The sequence below is a fragment of the Pelecanus crispus genome, chromosome 2 (assembly GCF_030463565.1).
Source record: "Pelecanus crispus isolate bPelCri1 chromosome 2, bPelCri1.pri, whole genome shotgun sequence".
Taxonomy (NCBI): Eukaryota; Metazoa; Chordata; class Aves; order Pelecaniformes; family Pelecanidae; genus Pelecanus; species Pelecanus crispus.
This window is the reverse complement of record NC_134644.1, coordinates 133314431-133330290: the sequence shown is the minus strand read 5'-3', so window position 1 is coordinate 133330290 and position 15860 is coordinate 133314431. Positions and strand designations below refer to the sequence as shown.

Genomic DNA, 15860 nt, shown 5'->3' with positions numbered 1-15860 from the left:
GTCTCAGCAGACTGGAAGGATGGAAGAAGGTGTTAAGATAAAATAATAAAACTGCTGAAGAGTTTGAACTGAAGGGGAAAATGCATGGAAACACCATTGCTGGAGTTGTATGCAAGGCAGGACTTGACAATAAGCTTTTGCGGATGCTGCGTGAAACCAATTCTGCTATTATTCAGGGGATGGATTTGCCTGCCTGGGGAGCCTCCTCCCAGCACTAACGTGGCTGCCTCATGCTGATATGCATGGCCTCTTGGAAAAACAACGGCCATGGTGCTGATAATGCCAGGTTTGAGTAACTTTTGCTATCTGATTTGCTGTGAGGAATGTACAACAGTCATAGATTCAGAGTGTATTGATGGGAAAAGCAGCAGCCAGCGCTGAAGGTAGCACTCTTTCTTCAAGTGGGAGGGAGGAGGAGATAGAACATTTTTCGTCTTTAAAGGGTTTTGGTAAGAGAGTGGCAGGTACAACTGTAACATGATATTTTAACTCTGCCTTCACAACGAAGAAAAAATTGAAATATATTTGCACAGACTTGTCTTTCTGTTAAAATAAAATATATCAAATTTATAAAGGAAACACTGTTGCAGAATCTTTGCAAAAAAAGTTGTTATGAGTGCTTCTTGACAAAATAGAAAGAAAAGATGAAAACAGTCATGGAATAATTTAGTCATAAAATGAACTGTAATCTTGAAGGCCAAATTTTATCTTAAAAGGTGTAGAGAGAACACTTAGAATTTTTTAGAACTGATAAGTGATTTCATTACATCAAGGACACATCTCTACTGAGGTTGATAAGAAAAAAAAAAGTAAACCAACTTTTCTTCTTCTGCTTTTGAGTAACATTTTGAACATTTCTAACCACGTCTACACTTCAATGACCTATTTTGGGACAGAACACTGCAAACTTCTCTACATTCCTCTATCAGTGTATCTCAGCTTGATCTGTAGACCATCCTAGCAAAGGAATAAGTCAAGCTGAAAGCCTTGTCAAGCTTTTGAATCTTTGTTGCAACTGTAAATGTAAAAACTTGTATTGCTTCACATTTCTCTTTTGAACATGCATGGGGCTCCAGCTTCTTGTTTGATGCAGCAGGGAAATAAACGTGCGTGACATTCTTCATCAAAATGATCCTGTTGAAATTAATGGAGCTCCTCATATACCAGAGTAACTGTGGATGGAAGTAGGATTGTCCACATGGCTGCCACAGTAGCTGTTTTGGTAAACTATGATTGTGTATCAGCCCTACAACACCCTTGTAATTTAACAGATGTCTGTGTTTTCGCAAATCCTTGCAATTAATCATTTTTCTTATCACCATTCCCAGGTCTGAATTAGTTGTACCTAATGATATCCTGTCAGACTGTGCTAAATAATTTCGTTTACCAGAAATTTAAGCTGTTTTGTCCCATCTGAGTTTGGCACATACTTGAGTATTTTATGCCCGTTTCTGTAAATTTCTGTGCTCCTGGGTCCTATCTCATCACATATTTGAATGGGTACTTGATTTTAAATACTCCCACACTGTCATCCCTTTCAACGGGATAATTTGAATGCATGTTATGCATGTACATGTTTTGGGTCCAGTTCTGTTTAATATCTTTATCAATGATCTGGATGAGGGGATTGAGTGCGCCCTCGGTAAGTTTGCAGATGACACCAAGCTGGGTGGGAGTGTCGATCTGCTGGAGGGTAGGATGGCCCTGCAGAGGGACCTGGACAGGCCAGACTGATGGGCTGAGGCCAACTGTATGAGGTTCAACAAGGCCAAGTGCCGGGTCCTGCACTTGGGTCACAACAACCCCATGCAACGCTACAGGCTTGGGGAAGAGTGGCTGGGAAGCTGCCTGGCTGAAAAGGACCTGGGGGTGTTGGTCGACAGCCGGCTGAACATGAGCCAGCAGTGTGCCCAGGTGGCCAAGGCGGCCAACAGCATCCTGGCTTGTATCAGGAATAGTGTGGCCAGCAGGAGCAGGGAGGTGATTGTCCCCCCGTACTTGGCACTGGTGAGGCTGCACCTCTCTTCTGCCATACTGCAACACAGGGGGCTCTGCATGTGGATATACAAAAAGTGCTTTTTTTTAGTCATCTGTCTGCTCTCTGTAGATCGTTTTATTAAGCTTTCCTCTGTTTTATTACATAATCTACCATTTGAAATGATGAGGCAGAGATCAATATTGACAAAAATTACTTTGAAACTCAAGGTAAGAAGGGCCCTGTTACCTTACCATTCTGCCTGATCCAGTTCCTGTCCAAATGGCAATGGTACAATTCCCTTCACCTTCCATGATGCAGGATCAGACCTTGTCATGAAACTGGCCAGGTGTGTTGGGTTTGGAAAATAATTACAATCCTACCAGGTTAAACAAATTTCCTCAGCTACTGTAGGCAGAAAAAGAAAGGTCTAATCTTAGTCGTACAAACCTTTCCACCTTATCACCCAATTTTCCCAATGGGTGGCTACATTTATAATTTAGTGTGGATTGAGTAAAATAATAACAAAAGCACTTGCCACTTTGATCTCGGTATGTTTATTTAATGAGTGTTCAATATGCAAGAGAGAGTTTAGCATAGGAGTCCAGACTACAGTGTGTTAGTTTGGGTTTTTTTTATTTTATTTTATTTTATTTAACACCCAAGGTTAAAAGGAGCAGGAGCCCAGCTGGGAGAGTTCAGAGTTCATCTCTGCATGCTCACTGTCTTCCATTTAAATGTACACAAAGGACTAATACAGTACCCGCTCTCCCCTGGGCTGTCTTTGATACACTCTGCTGTGCCTGGACTCTGCCGCTCCTCCTATCAGTCTGATCCTACTTCTATTAGCCCGCTGTGCTCAGCACTGTAACCTCATTCAGCTAGCACTCTGCATGCAGGCTAACAACTTCAAGGCTCTGTCAGGCATTGACACATGCAGGCTCCAAGCGAGAAGCTAAACAGCCCCCTTCACCTCCTCTCTGGTTACACATTAACCTCTATTAAGTGCAGGAAAAACACAAATGCTGTAGTGCCATCATTCAGGTTTTAACTACCACTGTATATTTAGATATTCAGCCAGCTTGCCACCATTGAGAACATACTCGGCAAACCCTCTGATTCCTCCTCTTTCTCACAACAAGAGCGGTAAATAGTGAGGTAGCTTGGGGAACACAGTGGTAGAAGCTCTGGGTTGGGTATTTATGGCACAGGCATAAAAATCTGAGAGAAAACTTTGACAGCACTGCCTATACTTTTTGAGGCAATAGTATGTGTTATAAATGGACAATGAGACAAAAATGGTCTCATTCTAGGAGAATCAAGCAGGGTTATTTTCAAAACATGTCCTCTTTGAAGGCCAGGCTGTAGAAAAGGCAGTGCAGCGCTAGTTCTGCAAGCCGTATCGCACTTTGATCCAAGCACTGAATGTATCAAAGTCCGTTGGGTGCTATGGGCAGAGAGAGTTTTGTTGCTGTTTCTGGCTCTAAGTATAGGAAATGTCTGACGGCATTTTCTTGTGAACCAGCACCCTTACTTCATGTGCTGGGGCTCACTGCCAGTGCCCACCCACCTCATGGCTTGCTCCCACTCTCTGGGGAGCCATCAAGACCAGGGCAGGTTCCTTCCCAACTCCAATATGCCCAGCCACACATCACTATACTTGGATTAATTAAACACATCAGACCCCATATTCCTGGTTTAGACTCTTTGGACAACATGTAAGAAAATGAAAGCACAGGAGACATAAAGGACTTTCCTAATACTTTACTCCTGAAAATGAGTTACAGAATTCAATTTAATAACAATAATAATCTTGAGACACACCATCTCCTCTCTAATGCTTGGCACATCAAACTTTCTGTGACCTGGAGGGCTCTTAGTGTTCCAGGTGGGACAGGACTTCTCCATGTCCTGCCAGTCTGCACTAATCTCCTTCCTTTGGCCACATAGGGACATCCAGCTCTGTCAAAGAAATTTGACTTCTTTTTGCCATGGTGCCCCACTCAGGCATTTTCACCCAATCTCATAGTCTTCCAGTACTCTCTTCTTTTGAAAAACAATCCTGGAAGAAGGGAAGGAGACGGCAAAACAGAGAGAATCAGCGTCGGTAGTAGTGGATTGTTTTTTGACGATTTTCCTCTGATAGTCCTTCAGTGAGGTGTCAAGCCCTTTTCCCGGGAAGGACGCCTGTCTGGAATGCATTACTGTAACCTGTCTTGGGCAAATTTAAACATGTGTTCAGTACAGCATACAAAATGGAGTTCAGGAGACAAAATGGAGTGTCAGTTTAATACAGACATACCGCACTGCCAAACTGTGTCAAGAAAGGGATTTTCCTTCATGTAATAACATTTACAGAGCATCTCTGTTTTTATCTTTGATGCTTGCCATAACAAGATCAAATGTTTCTTTATCATAGCCATTTGACAATTTATGTTGTATCCTATCATTATTTTAGTCTCATTTCAGCAGCTCTGAGTAAAATAAAATATTACTCTGTTTGTCATCGAGCAACCTGAGACAATGTCTACTCTTGCCATTTGGTTTAAAATAAACAAAATTAACCATTTTTAAAGCTTTTTCAGGATTAGTGGCTTTTAGATAATGTAAGTTACAATTGATATCTACAAGCTGTAAGCACTAAAATCACTAAATCACTAGAAATAAATAATCCTTTTACACAATGTTATTGCAATATTTTCTTAAAATGAAACACAATGAATTGTGTTGGGACACTGTCAGAGCAAGGTAAACTGTGGTTAAAAGGTATAGCTAAAGTTTAAATTTAAATCTAGTTTCCAGTTCCAATCTACGATGGGAGAAATTTGTATTTATACTATGTGATAAATAACACAGGCTTTGAAGATCTGTAACACCCTTTGAAGAAATCAGGATATCGAGTCCAAGTGGCTTTACACAGAAGCTGAACTTATTAAATATACCAACTTTCACCAATTTGATCATCTTTCCCCTTGCTTGTTCTCCTTTAATCTCTACCATTCAGGATATCACTGTTGAGATACACTTGTGCACAAAACAGTGTCCAAAGTTGCTCCCACTCCACACCCCAGCTCCAAACTTGTTTTGGTATCTGTCCTGGTTTCAGCTGGGATAGAGTTATTTTTTTTCCTTCTAGGAGGTCCTATAGTGCTGTATTTTGGATTTAGTATGAGAATAATGTTGCTAACATGCTGATGTTTTAGTTGTTGCTAAGTAGTGCTCACATCAGTCAAGGACTTTGCAGCTTCTCAGGCCCTGCCAGCAAGAAGCTGGGAGGGGGCACAGCCAGAATAGTTGATCCAAACTGGCCAAAGGGCTATTCCATACCATATGACGTCATGCTCAGTGTATAAACTGGGGGGAATTGGCTGGGGAGCAGCGATTGCTGCTTGGGAACTGGCTGGGCATCTGTCAGCAGGTGGTGAGCAATTGCATTGTGCATCACTTATTTTTGTATATTCTTTTATCGTTGTTGTTGTTATTATTATTTTCCCTTCCTTTTCCATCCTATTAAACTGTCTTTATCTCAACCCATGAATTGTACTTTTTTTTTTTTTCTTTTTTTTCCAATTCGCTCCTCCATCCCACTGGGGAGGGGGGTAGTGAGCAAACGGCTGTGTGGTGTTTAGCTGCCTGCCGGGTTAAACCACAACAGCATCAAAAGCCATATGGGCTAGTATTCACCATGCTTCCCTGCCTACACTGCAGTTGGATGAGATGTAGTACTATCATACTGTGCTGCACTTCAGTATGACCTAGAAGAAGATCAAAGATCCATGTGCTTGAGTTTTTTAATTTTAGCTAATATAACTATGCCTGCAGAACTTAGGGCACATATATATATATATATGCACATACAAAGAGAAAGCAAATATGCAGTCCCCTCAGAAGTTGAAAACTAGGGATGAAAAAGGAGCAAAATAAACCCTCAGTTCTCTCAACAACAGCGAAGAAGTGTGAGGTAGCAAGGAGACAGACATAAAGAGAGGGGTGAAAATTCATTCCTCCTGTAATCCAGATAGGACAGGTGACCCTGGCAATGAAGACAAAGTGACTTGGCATAGAAGAAGGTAGCCTGTGAGGAGGGGAGGGCACATAGTTAGGCTGGAAGCCTGTTGAACCTGTGCCTCCCCATGGCAGTTGTCGTCTGAGCTAGCTACATGAAGCTAATGCAGGTATGTCTCTGCATTTATAATCACTGTATTTGCACATACGGTTAGCAGTATATAAATACATTTTGTTTCTAGTTACCCTCTTCGGCTTTCAACCCGTTCTATTTTTTTCTGCCCTATTGCACCTTTCTTTTTGTCTTCCAAATTCTTCTGTGTATGTAGGCTATGATGAAGATACTTTCAGTTGGTGTCACCATGAGAAATTTTGTTCTCTATTTGGTTTTGTGCAACCTGATTATGTTGCAGGTATAATCAACATTTATGACATGGTCCACACAGGGTGTTTTTCATTTAAAGAAGCACCTAAAGAACCAATAAAAAAATACCGTTCTTCCAAGCTTTGCTACTTCATAATCATTATTCTAAATGCTGGCAGAGTTGGCTGCAACCTAAGTGGGAAGATGAAAACAGGCTTCTGGGCCATGACTACATCATACGACTCTGATGTGATGCCATGCTAATGGGAGACAAAAGCCAGCTTTGGATTCCTTGGTAAATCCATGCCTGATAAAACAACCTTACCACTCTGGACATTTGCTGAACTCTGTCATAGCTCTTGCATCAGTAACAGTCAGCCAGTGTTTATGTAATTATGTTCCTAACTTATATGAGTAAATTGCATTTAATAACAGCACTTGGGTATTTTGTGCATGTTGGTTGCTGAACATTATAACTTGTCTTACAAAGGGTCATTCTAAGGGACATTCTAACTGGCCATGCCATAGTGTTTTATTTATAAAAATCATTTAAATAAAAATATGATGCAATTCTGAATATATATTAAAAACATCTCCCAATTATATATGTTTTCATATTACAATGCAGTCGTATTCTTAGTTTGCTCTCACCCAAACTTCTCATGCAGTTACACTTTAATATGAAAAGAAATGTTGTCAAGAGTAGTTATTATCACACATCAGAATATTGTATTAGCATTACCTTTTAATGGATTAAAATGAAAGATTTTGAAATCTGCCCTTAATGACACTGAAGGATCTTGGAGACACATTGGGAAAGCTTTAGATGAAATGTCATATGATATATATATATCATACATAGGTTCATAAAAGACAGTTCATTTAGCTGCCTGCCTTTGTGTTTTGTCTGTTCTGTTTGGATGAATCATCCACAGGTTAAGTGATGCTTGTGCAGTTTCTTTGCTTGAAATCAAGCACATTGAGTGGCAGGGAAGTTTAGGGAATACAAGGTTCTTGTAGGCCTGGGATGATGAGTAAAACAAGACAATTTTGGAGGCATGGAGTATAACCTGGAAGAAAAATCTGGTGGTTGGAGGCATCTTTGGGTCATATCTGTTGAACTTTTGACTCACTGGCTGATATGGATAGGTTGCTTGAACTGCTGTTGTATAAATCACCTCAGCTGTAAAGCTGAATTCAGGGTGGACATAGTATGAGTTAAGCTGTCCTGGAGGAGCATTGTTGAGAGATGCCATGCTGCAGAGCCTGCATGATACAAAACAGTGTATAAAAAGGTGAAATGATTCAATGTTCATTTGTGGGGTTTAGGCACTTGTTTTGGAAGCTTCTGATACACATGGGAAAAAACAACAGTAGGACCTTCCAGTTGATCAAATCGTTAGCACTTTTTTCTCAGTTTATTGTTTCGATGTGGGATAATCACATTTGGGCAAGGTGGGCAAAGATACGATGTGCTGCATCAGTGTCTCTGAACTTTTTGTTATTGATGGATTGTGTACCCCTTTTTTGGCTGGGGTGGGATGTATAGGTCATCTGTATTCCACACTTCTTTGGTAGTTGGGAAAGGGGATGATGAATAAACAATTCAGCATTGAAGTAAACATTTTGTTTTATTTTGTTATACAAAAATAATAATTTCACTATTTTAATAAGCATTTTAGTAAACATTGAGAACTTAAAGGAGGCATCTGACAATACCTGCTGTAGGAAGTGCATGTGTATATGCTTCATCATTCAAGTTTACAGGTGTTTTTCAGGCTCACGTCTGAAGTCTTAGGAACTGCCAAGAAGCCATGCGCCACACTGCACTAGACTGAGGGCAGATAGTAATTTATATAGTTGTAAATGTAGTACAAATACTAACATGGCAACAGTGTTAGTGTCAGCTAATACCTTACAGTCCGCATCCTGCAAATACAAACACTAAAAAAAATACACATTGCATCAAATCTTACTGAACTATACAACCTATTATACAACATCTTACACATACTTCTAACAAGCGGATACTAAATATTGCAGTGACTAAACTCCATATTTGAATATTGAAGAAATTAGGTAATAAATCAAACAGCTGCTGAGTACTTTCAGATGTTAAGAGGTCACTCAGATTTTACAGACATTACGCATCAATGTATTTTTCTGAATATTTACCCTAATAAATTAATCCAAAATGTTGCAGAAGGTCATTTCTCATTTAAGGCCAAGCCAAAAGGCCAGGAAGTTTAACTTCAGATATATTTTTGGTTTTTGGTTTCATTGATACATGCTCACATTAAGCCCACAGACCACAGTAGAACAAAAACGTTTCAGAGCTAAATAGAGGGCCACAAGCAACAAACAGGAAGGACTGAGAACTGAGATCCTATCAATGCCTGAGGCACCACTAGTAGCAAGACATGGATCGGATAGGCAGATGATGCCACAATAACACACTGAATGATGAAGATTTCCAAGATTCATGGAAAAATGACCTTAGGGAAATTTTTCTGTGAATGCAGACTTGGTGATTACAAGCTTGGGAGCAAGGACACATGACCAGACATCCAAAAGAGGATGACCAGACATCCAAAAGAAGGAATTATCTGAAAGACTAGTATGCATCATAAAGATTCTTCAATCACAGGCTCAGGCATTATGGAAGGCAAAATAAATTGAAATAACCCTTGACTGTATCTAGCCTCTATGCAGAAAAGGAAAGAAATTTTTTCATGTTCCTTGCACCTAAACATTTGCAACATAATATTGGAATTTTATAGCAATGTTTGCAAGGTAGTGCAGCAAATGTATAAGGGTAATGAGGGAAATTCAAAATAGAATCATGTGTTCCAGGGCAGATAGGACTACCATAACCAACCAGCGTAACTATCCTGCCCACAGGATTTCTCATAAATACAATATGGAATGCATCTTTTCTGAAAAAGATATCTAACTTCATTTTAAAATGTCCAAGAAATTATGAGTTTGCTGTTGACATAATGCATAATTACCTTCTAAAGTAGGAACTTGTATCTTATTTCAGAACTGAATTTCTCTAACTCCCATTTCTCAACACTAGATCTCATTATACCAGTGTCAGGAAGGCTGACATCTTGCTATCAGATATCTTTCCAGGGTGTAAGTACCAATCACAGTGATCAAGGCACCTTTCAGCCTTTTGTCTGACAAGCTGAATAAGTTGAACTCCTGTAGGCCTTGCACTGGAGCACTTGGTTTCCAACCGCAGGCTGTGAAATCTCTCTTCAGAATTTCACCCGTCCATCTGAGTAGAAGAAACAATGCATTTTTTCCAGTGTGCAAACAATCCAGGCACTACAAATTTTTTTCAAAACTCTACCTCAAATACTACTAAATAAGAACATTCTTGAATGAGCAAGCTGAAAGAAATGGCAAGTGTAAACAAGAAACAAGAAACAAAAAACCATCAATCCCTATTTTTAAGATCGAATCCAACTATCTCTGTTCCATCAAAGTTTGGAAATACTCTATTCCCTATGGCAGATCTGTGCCCATGGCATAATCCTTTCCCTCCCGTAAAACTAGGAGTTCTGACAGATAGGCTGTGACTATCTATTAAATAGCTCTGGCCAGGAAGGGCAGACCATCAACTGCTGTGCCAGGAGCTGGCATTTGTTCATTTCTACCACTGCTGTTACAAGCCTCGTAGCCTCTGGCAGAGAAAGAGGGTGAACAGCTGGAAGCCGAAACCTTTTCAGCCACCTCAGCAAAAATTGGTAGAGCTATCTGCCAAAGCTGCAATTTGACTTTGCCACCTTGGTCTAGCTGAATATACTGTACCTCGCAGGTAGAATATCCCAAGAAGCTCAGCATGGATTGAGAAATGTCCATGGGATATTTCACTGCCACCTTCTGTAGGAATAGAGCAAGCTCAGTAGCGGGGACTTTTTAAAAATGCCGCTGTGTCATCAAAAATAATGGCTCGTTTCCAAAATATGTCACTCTAAGCATTCACAGAAGGGGTCAGGTGAAAGTTATTTCAAACAGACCTCGTAACAGCTGGAAATTTGTGGTTGATGACTGGGGATGGGGATTCCTGCTGTTGTTCATTTCTACTTGAAAGGTTTGAAAAGATTTTCCCTACCTCCTGAGCGGACACTGGAACTATAGTTGCCTTGTTGGCACTGCCACTTGAGCGGGCATGACAAGAGCTCTGTGGGGACATTTTCCAGATTACGTAAGAAATCAGTAGTTTTATACTTCTTTGTGTTGGTAGGTACAGGATGAGGCTTCAGTTCTGACAGTTTTTTTTCATCTAGACCTTCAGATTTTAATCAACTCCTTTCTATGACATTTCTGTTACTTCTTAACTGCAGCTAAGAGGAGAAAAAGAACAACAACAAAAAAGCTTTGTACACACTTCCAGGAACGGTATTTATCATTTACGGAAGGGTATTTTTGCAGTTCGGATTATGAATGTTTACTTTATTCACACATCGAGCAAACTCTCCTCTTACACCATACTGTCAGGAGGTATACTGTTTCATGCATTCAGATGTCTGAAAGCTGTCTGGAAATGTATTTCCTACTTTCTGATACGGGAACATTTCGATAGGAGGGGGTTTAATTTGTTTTGAAATTTCAACTCTTGTTCTGCTCAGAAGCTAAAGTTGGAATCCATTAAGATGCATTTTAGTGCAGTTTCTATTCTCATCTTCCTTTTCTCAGTAACTGTGCAATTCACTTAGTACTTCATTACAACCAAAAGCAATATGTATACATGGTGCACAAAATGAGCCATTTTGTTTTAAAACAGATTGCAGATGAAAGGAAACCATTCATTTCTTGCTTGCTAGCTGTAATTACTAGAGCGCTAATTACTCCAAATCACTGACATCCAGGGTCAATAAGGATGACAACAGGAACATCAAAGACAAGATGCGCACACGCAATTACAAGTCTCTAAAACCAGGCTGTAATATTATTTTATAGCTACTGTTTTTTTCAGTCAATGCTGAAAAATATTCAAGTTTGCTGAATGTTTACTATTATTTCCTTTGCAGTTTGACGGTGAGAACATGTATATGAGTATGACAGAGCCGAGCCAGGACTATGTGCCAGCCAGCCAGGTGGGTTAATTAATCTTCTCTGCCTTGTTTCAAATTGTAATTAAACAAATTCAAAGAGTTGCATTGCAAATGAGTGGCACTATCAGTAACTGCTGCAATCAGGAATAATCATAATTTATAAACAAAGCATTTAAGCCTTGTTTCCAGTTAATGAGATAGAGCTGATAAAACACCAGAGTTGGCGTTTGTTGAAAGATACTACCTTGTTTCCTCTCCAGAATGCAAGCAGCTGTTTTGCCAGCATGATCTTTCCTAAACAGTTGTTTTACCTTCAGGAAATAAAGTCTTTACAGGTGCAGGTTATTTGTTTATCTGACTGCAGACAAGTTAATCATTATAAGCTACACATGTCACAAATAGCTTTAATTATCACTCGTAGGCCAGTTGTAGTTGAAGAATTGCATTTTTAACACTAATCTTATGGCTGAGGAATATTGCCAATGTTACACCATTAGCAGTGGAGTTAAGGCAATGACTTGGTCTTCTGTAGCTTGCAGCCCAAAAGGTTTAATGTGATGTGGATTCTTTAGGGGTATTTTTGAGTCCCTTCCCTTTTGGGGAACGCTGCACACTAAATTCTGATATTAGGTGTGTATTTAAAAATCTTTCACCTTTCCACTTGAACCCTAAGATACTATAGATTTCTAAGAATGAAAGATTTTAATTACTTCTTCAAAAGCAGAAATAGTTTTGAAATTTTTGGTTTGTCTACGTGTAGCTACATCTATAGGTAAGGGAGAAATTTTCATTTACTTCATATGTTTCAGTCAGTTTAATTCCACATTAGTAAGTGCTGGTGATAGTGGTGCAGGTCAGTTAGATTGTGTCAGAAATTTCCCTGAATAATTAGACTTGTGGTCTAGGTCATGCAATATCTCAGGCCCAGCGGTAGCTAGTCTGATATACCTCTTTCTGACAGAACCAGTAGGATTATATGGAGAGTTCTCATTAGGTGGGAAATAAGTTTGCATGCATAGTAAATGTGTGTGGATGAGTAGGATGTCATTTAAGACTCAACAGTTTTGGAAAGTGACAGTACATTCAAAGCTAAATGTCCTCATGAAGTAGGATTTTTCAGATAGCGATGTTGGTCTAACTAATCATGATGTGTAGTACATGGGTTCATTTCGGGGCACGGAAGCAGGAGGTTGTGTGAGATGAGCTACATTGTTCAATCAAAAAGACCGTCCTTAAAATGTTCCACCATGTTGCTTCCCAGCCTTCTGTTGAAGTTATTATGAAATACCTTTAGAGACCAACTGTACTTTGCGTTTAGGATTTGTGCATGATTGAACTTATTCAGCTAAGAACCCTCCAAGATCCAGAGGTAGTTTAGAATAGAACTGTTTGATTAAAAAATGAAAAATTATATTATTAATTTTTCTCTAACCATTAATCCAAAAACTGTACTGACAAGTTTTAGTATTACTATTAGATTAAAGCAGCCTAGTATCATCTCATTTATGCCTTAAGGGTTTTGAAGTGCAAGGGCTAATTGAATTTGTTTGAAACAGTAGAAATACAAACTCTGTGAATGATTGCTGTTATAAGGCAGCTGCTACCTTTCAGAGAATCATTATGTCTGTCTTAAATAGTTTTGAATAAAGAATTGCAAATCCACATTATACATCAGAATTATTTTTCTTCTGTTGATATTTTTGTACTGTGTATGCATGTAGTTTAAATAATTTAAATGGCATATTGAAAAATTAAGAGTATAAGTTTTAATCTTTTATGCAGTTTCTACATGTGCTAACAAGGCCCAGATCCTCAGAGATATTTATGTATCTAACGCTCACTGGTTTCAGTGGAAGTAAGGTGCTTAAAGTACCTTTAAAGATCCAGGCCTAGATATTTTAAGTGCAAATTATTTTGTCTTCAAGGAAAAAATCTATCAAATGTGACATTTCCAAATTCAAAGATGACAGAAAACCCTGAATACTTACTAAGGTCTGGAACCAAGAAAGGGCTTACAGACTTAAAATCAGGCTATGGCAAAGCCGAGCTCTTAGGCGTCTGGCTCCCGGCTGGAGTTCAAAATCCAGAGGCAGGTGTTGAAACTGTCCTTTGCTGGGGGATCCGTGTGGCAAGAGCTAGTTCAACTGGCAGGCACAGTATTTTAAGTTATTACCAAACACACTCTGGTCAAACAGCCTCCTGTGCCTGTTTGAAAGAAGCCATCAGCCTTGGGCTGTTGCACCCTCCTTTCCCTTACTGTGATTCTCTCCTGGTGCTTACACCGTTGCAGCGTTTTTTAAGTGAATATAGGTGAAAGCCTATAATAATAACAATATTTTAAGAAGGAGGCAAAAACCACACTAGGAGCAGGAAGCCGGGGGTGTGTTGGAAATCCTGCCTCTGTCTGGTTTAGGTAAGAACTGGAACTGTGTGAGAAGCCTTCCTGAATCTGTTGCTGATGTAGGTAGCTGCTAGTCATTCCTCAAAGGAGCTAAGCAGCTCTCCATTGACAGTAATGGCAAGGTCTTCACCAACTGTAATGGGGCACTGTTCCTATCTCAGGCATAAGCATTTGGTGGTCACCCAAAATTGGTGAACGGATTACCATTTCAACAGCCAATCTACTTGTTAAAACCGGACAGAATACAATATTCACTGCTCTGAAAACAAAGCATGCCCGATTATGTGGTTTACTGCAGAGGGAGAAGAAGAGGAAAGGATGTGACTGTATTCTCTGGTCCCTGTTTTCAGGACTGTTTGTTCATTTTCCACTTGCTGTTACTGGATATAAAACAAATAATCCCATAAGAAGAGATGAGAAAATGTTGTCTCCCAGGTGAAAGCCTAGTCACTTAATCCATAGTTTTCTCCTGTGTCCATTTTGCATCTGTCCTCATGAGCCTTGCAGTTGCATGACTTCAGTGAGAGGCGTGCAGGCTCCCTCCCATCCCCAGTAACTTGGCTGTTCCCTTGCAAGATCAGAGAGGAGGGTTTGAATCCTGTCAGACTGAGTGAATTCATTTCTCCACTTTCCTTGATGGATGCACATCTGTTAACTAAAATATGAACCTAACATGTTAGGAGACGCACAGTCCTAACAGAAACTTTCATTTGAGCTCTGATCATGCTGACTGAGTCAGATGCAAGCATCATGTTCTAATTTCAGAGTCTGACACAGCTTATTTGGGAGGTAGTTTGGCAGACTGAGTCATGGTGTACAACACCAAAGACCGAGGAGTTTCCACTAAGCTGTCTTCAGGATTATATGACTATAGAGGCAGGATTTTGGGGGTCCTGATGCATGCTGACATGCTCACGTCCTTGCTTTGGATCTAACCCCGAGAAGTTAATTTTGCTTGTTTTTTTTCCCTGTAACTTTTCCTAGAATCCAGCAATTCAAGAAATTTAGGGGCTATAAAATAAACCTGTGTTGCAGAAGAAAATAAAATTTAGACATCAGAAATGTTTCAGTTGCCTTGAAAAAGCTGAACTTTGCACTTCAGTTCTTTCTGTTTACTGCAAAGTGTTCATAGCCAGAAAAACCATCACCTTGTATTATTTTAAGGGTTTTAATCAATTTATCCCCTTTAGGCTAACATAAATAAAAGCTCAGCCATTGGACAGGAAAAATACAGTTTTGTTCCTTTTGCGATACAACATCAAACATCTGCATAGCTTGGTAATCCAAGACAAGTTGCCTCACAGCATCCCTCAACAATTATCATTTCTGTTCAATTTTCAAATCAGTACATGCTTTGGGACTTATAGACTAAGTTGCTAAGTAGCAACATATGGCTCACTACTGTTCCTGTGATGTTGCTGCAAGCAAATAGCATAATTCTGTACTTGAAATGATTTTTACAGAAAGCCAGTGCTGGAACTGAGCCAGAAGTGTAAGTATACAGTAAAAATTAATGATATTCTTTTAGACTGTCCCAAAAGGCTGTTTGGCAATGTTGTCTCTGTGTACATTTTATATATACGTGTAAGTACTGTATTTTTGGTTATGATATATGTAGTACAGGCCTCTGCACTGCAGGCATCTCCTAAATGAATTATACCAGCCATATTAACAAACATACATAGTAAAACTACATGACATTTTCACTACTAATTGTACTTCGATCTGAAAATATTTATCATTTTAAAATAAAACTATGCCAACTGCACTGCATTTCAAATTCTCACAAATATATTGTTTTCTCCCCACACCTATAATTGGAATCTCAGAGATGAGTTGTTCTTCACGTAATTCCTCCTCCTGTAATTTGTGAGCCACACACAGAACAGTATAAAATTATATTGTTTATTTTACATTTCTTCCTAGTCACAATACAGAATGTAATTCAGGACTCTGTTGCACAGAGTATTGCACACTTTTGAAGCTTTCCCAAGGCCTGATAAATGTTAAGGGTAACGAATCCAGCTGCCAAAGCCCCTGCATGATCCA

At 39.5% G+C, this 15860-nt stretch overlaps 1 protein-coding gene across 1 annotated transcript in view; it reads left to right on the top strand.

The window, feature by feature from the left end:
• TOX (thymocyte selection associated high mobility group box) overlaps positions 1-15860 on the top strand; it is a 222022-nt gene that overhangs the window by 104824 nt on the left and 101338 nt on the right. Inside the window, exon 2 of the mRNA XM_075706030.1 lies at positions 11387-11452. Within this exon, the coding sequence (XP_075562145.1) occupies positions 11387-11452 (66 nt within the window). The remainder of the gene's footprint in view (positions 1-11386; positions 11453-15860) is intronic.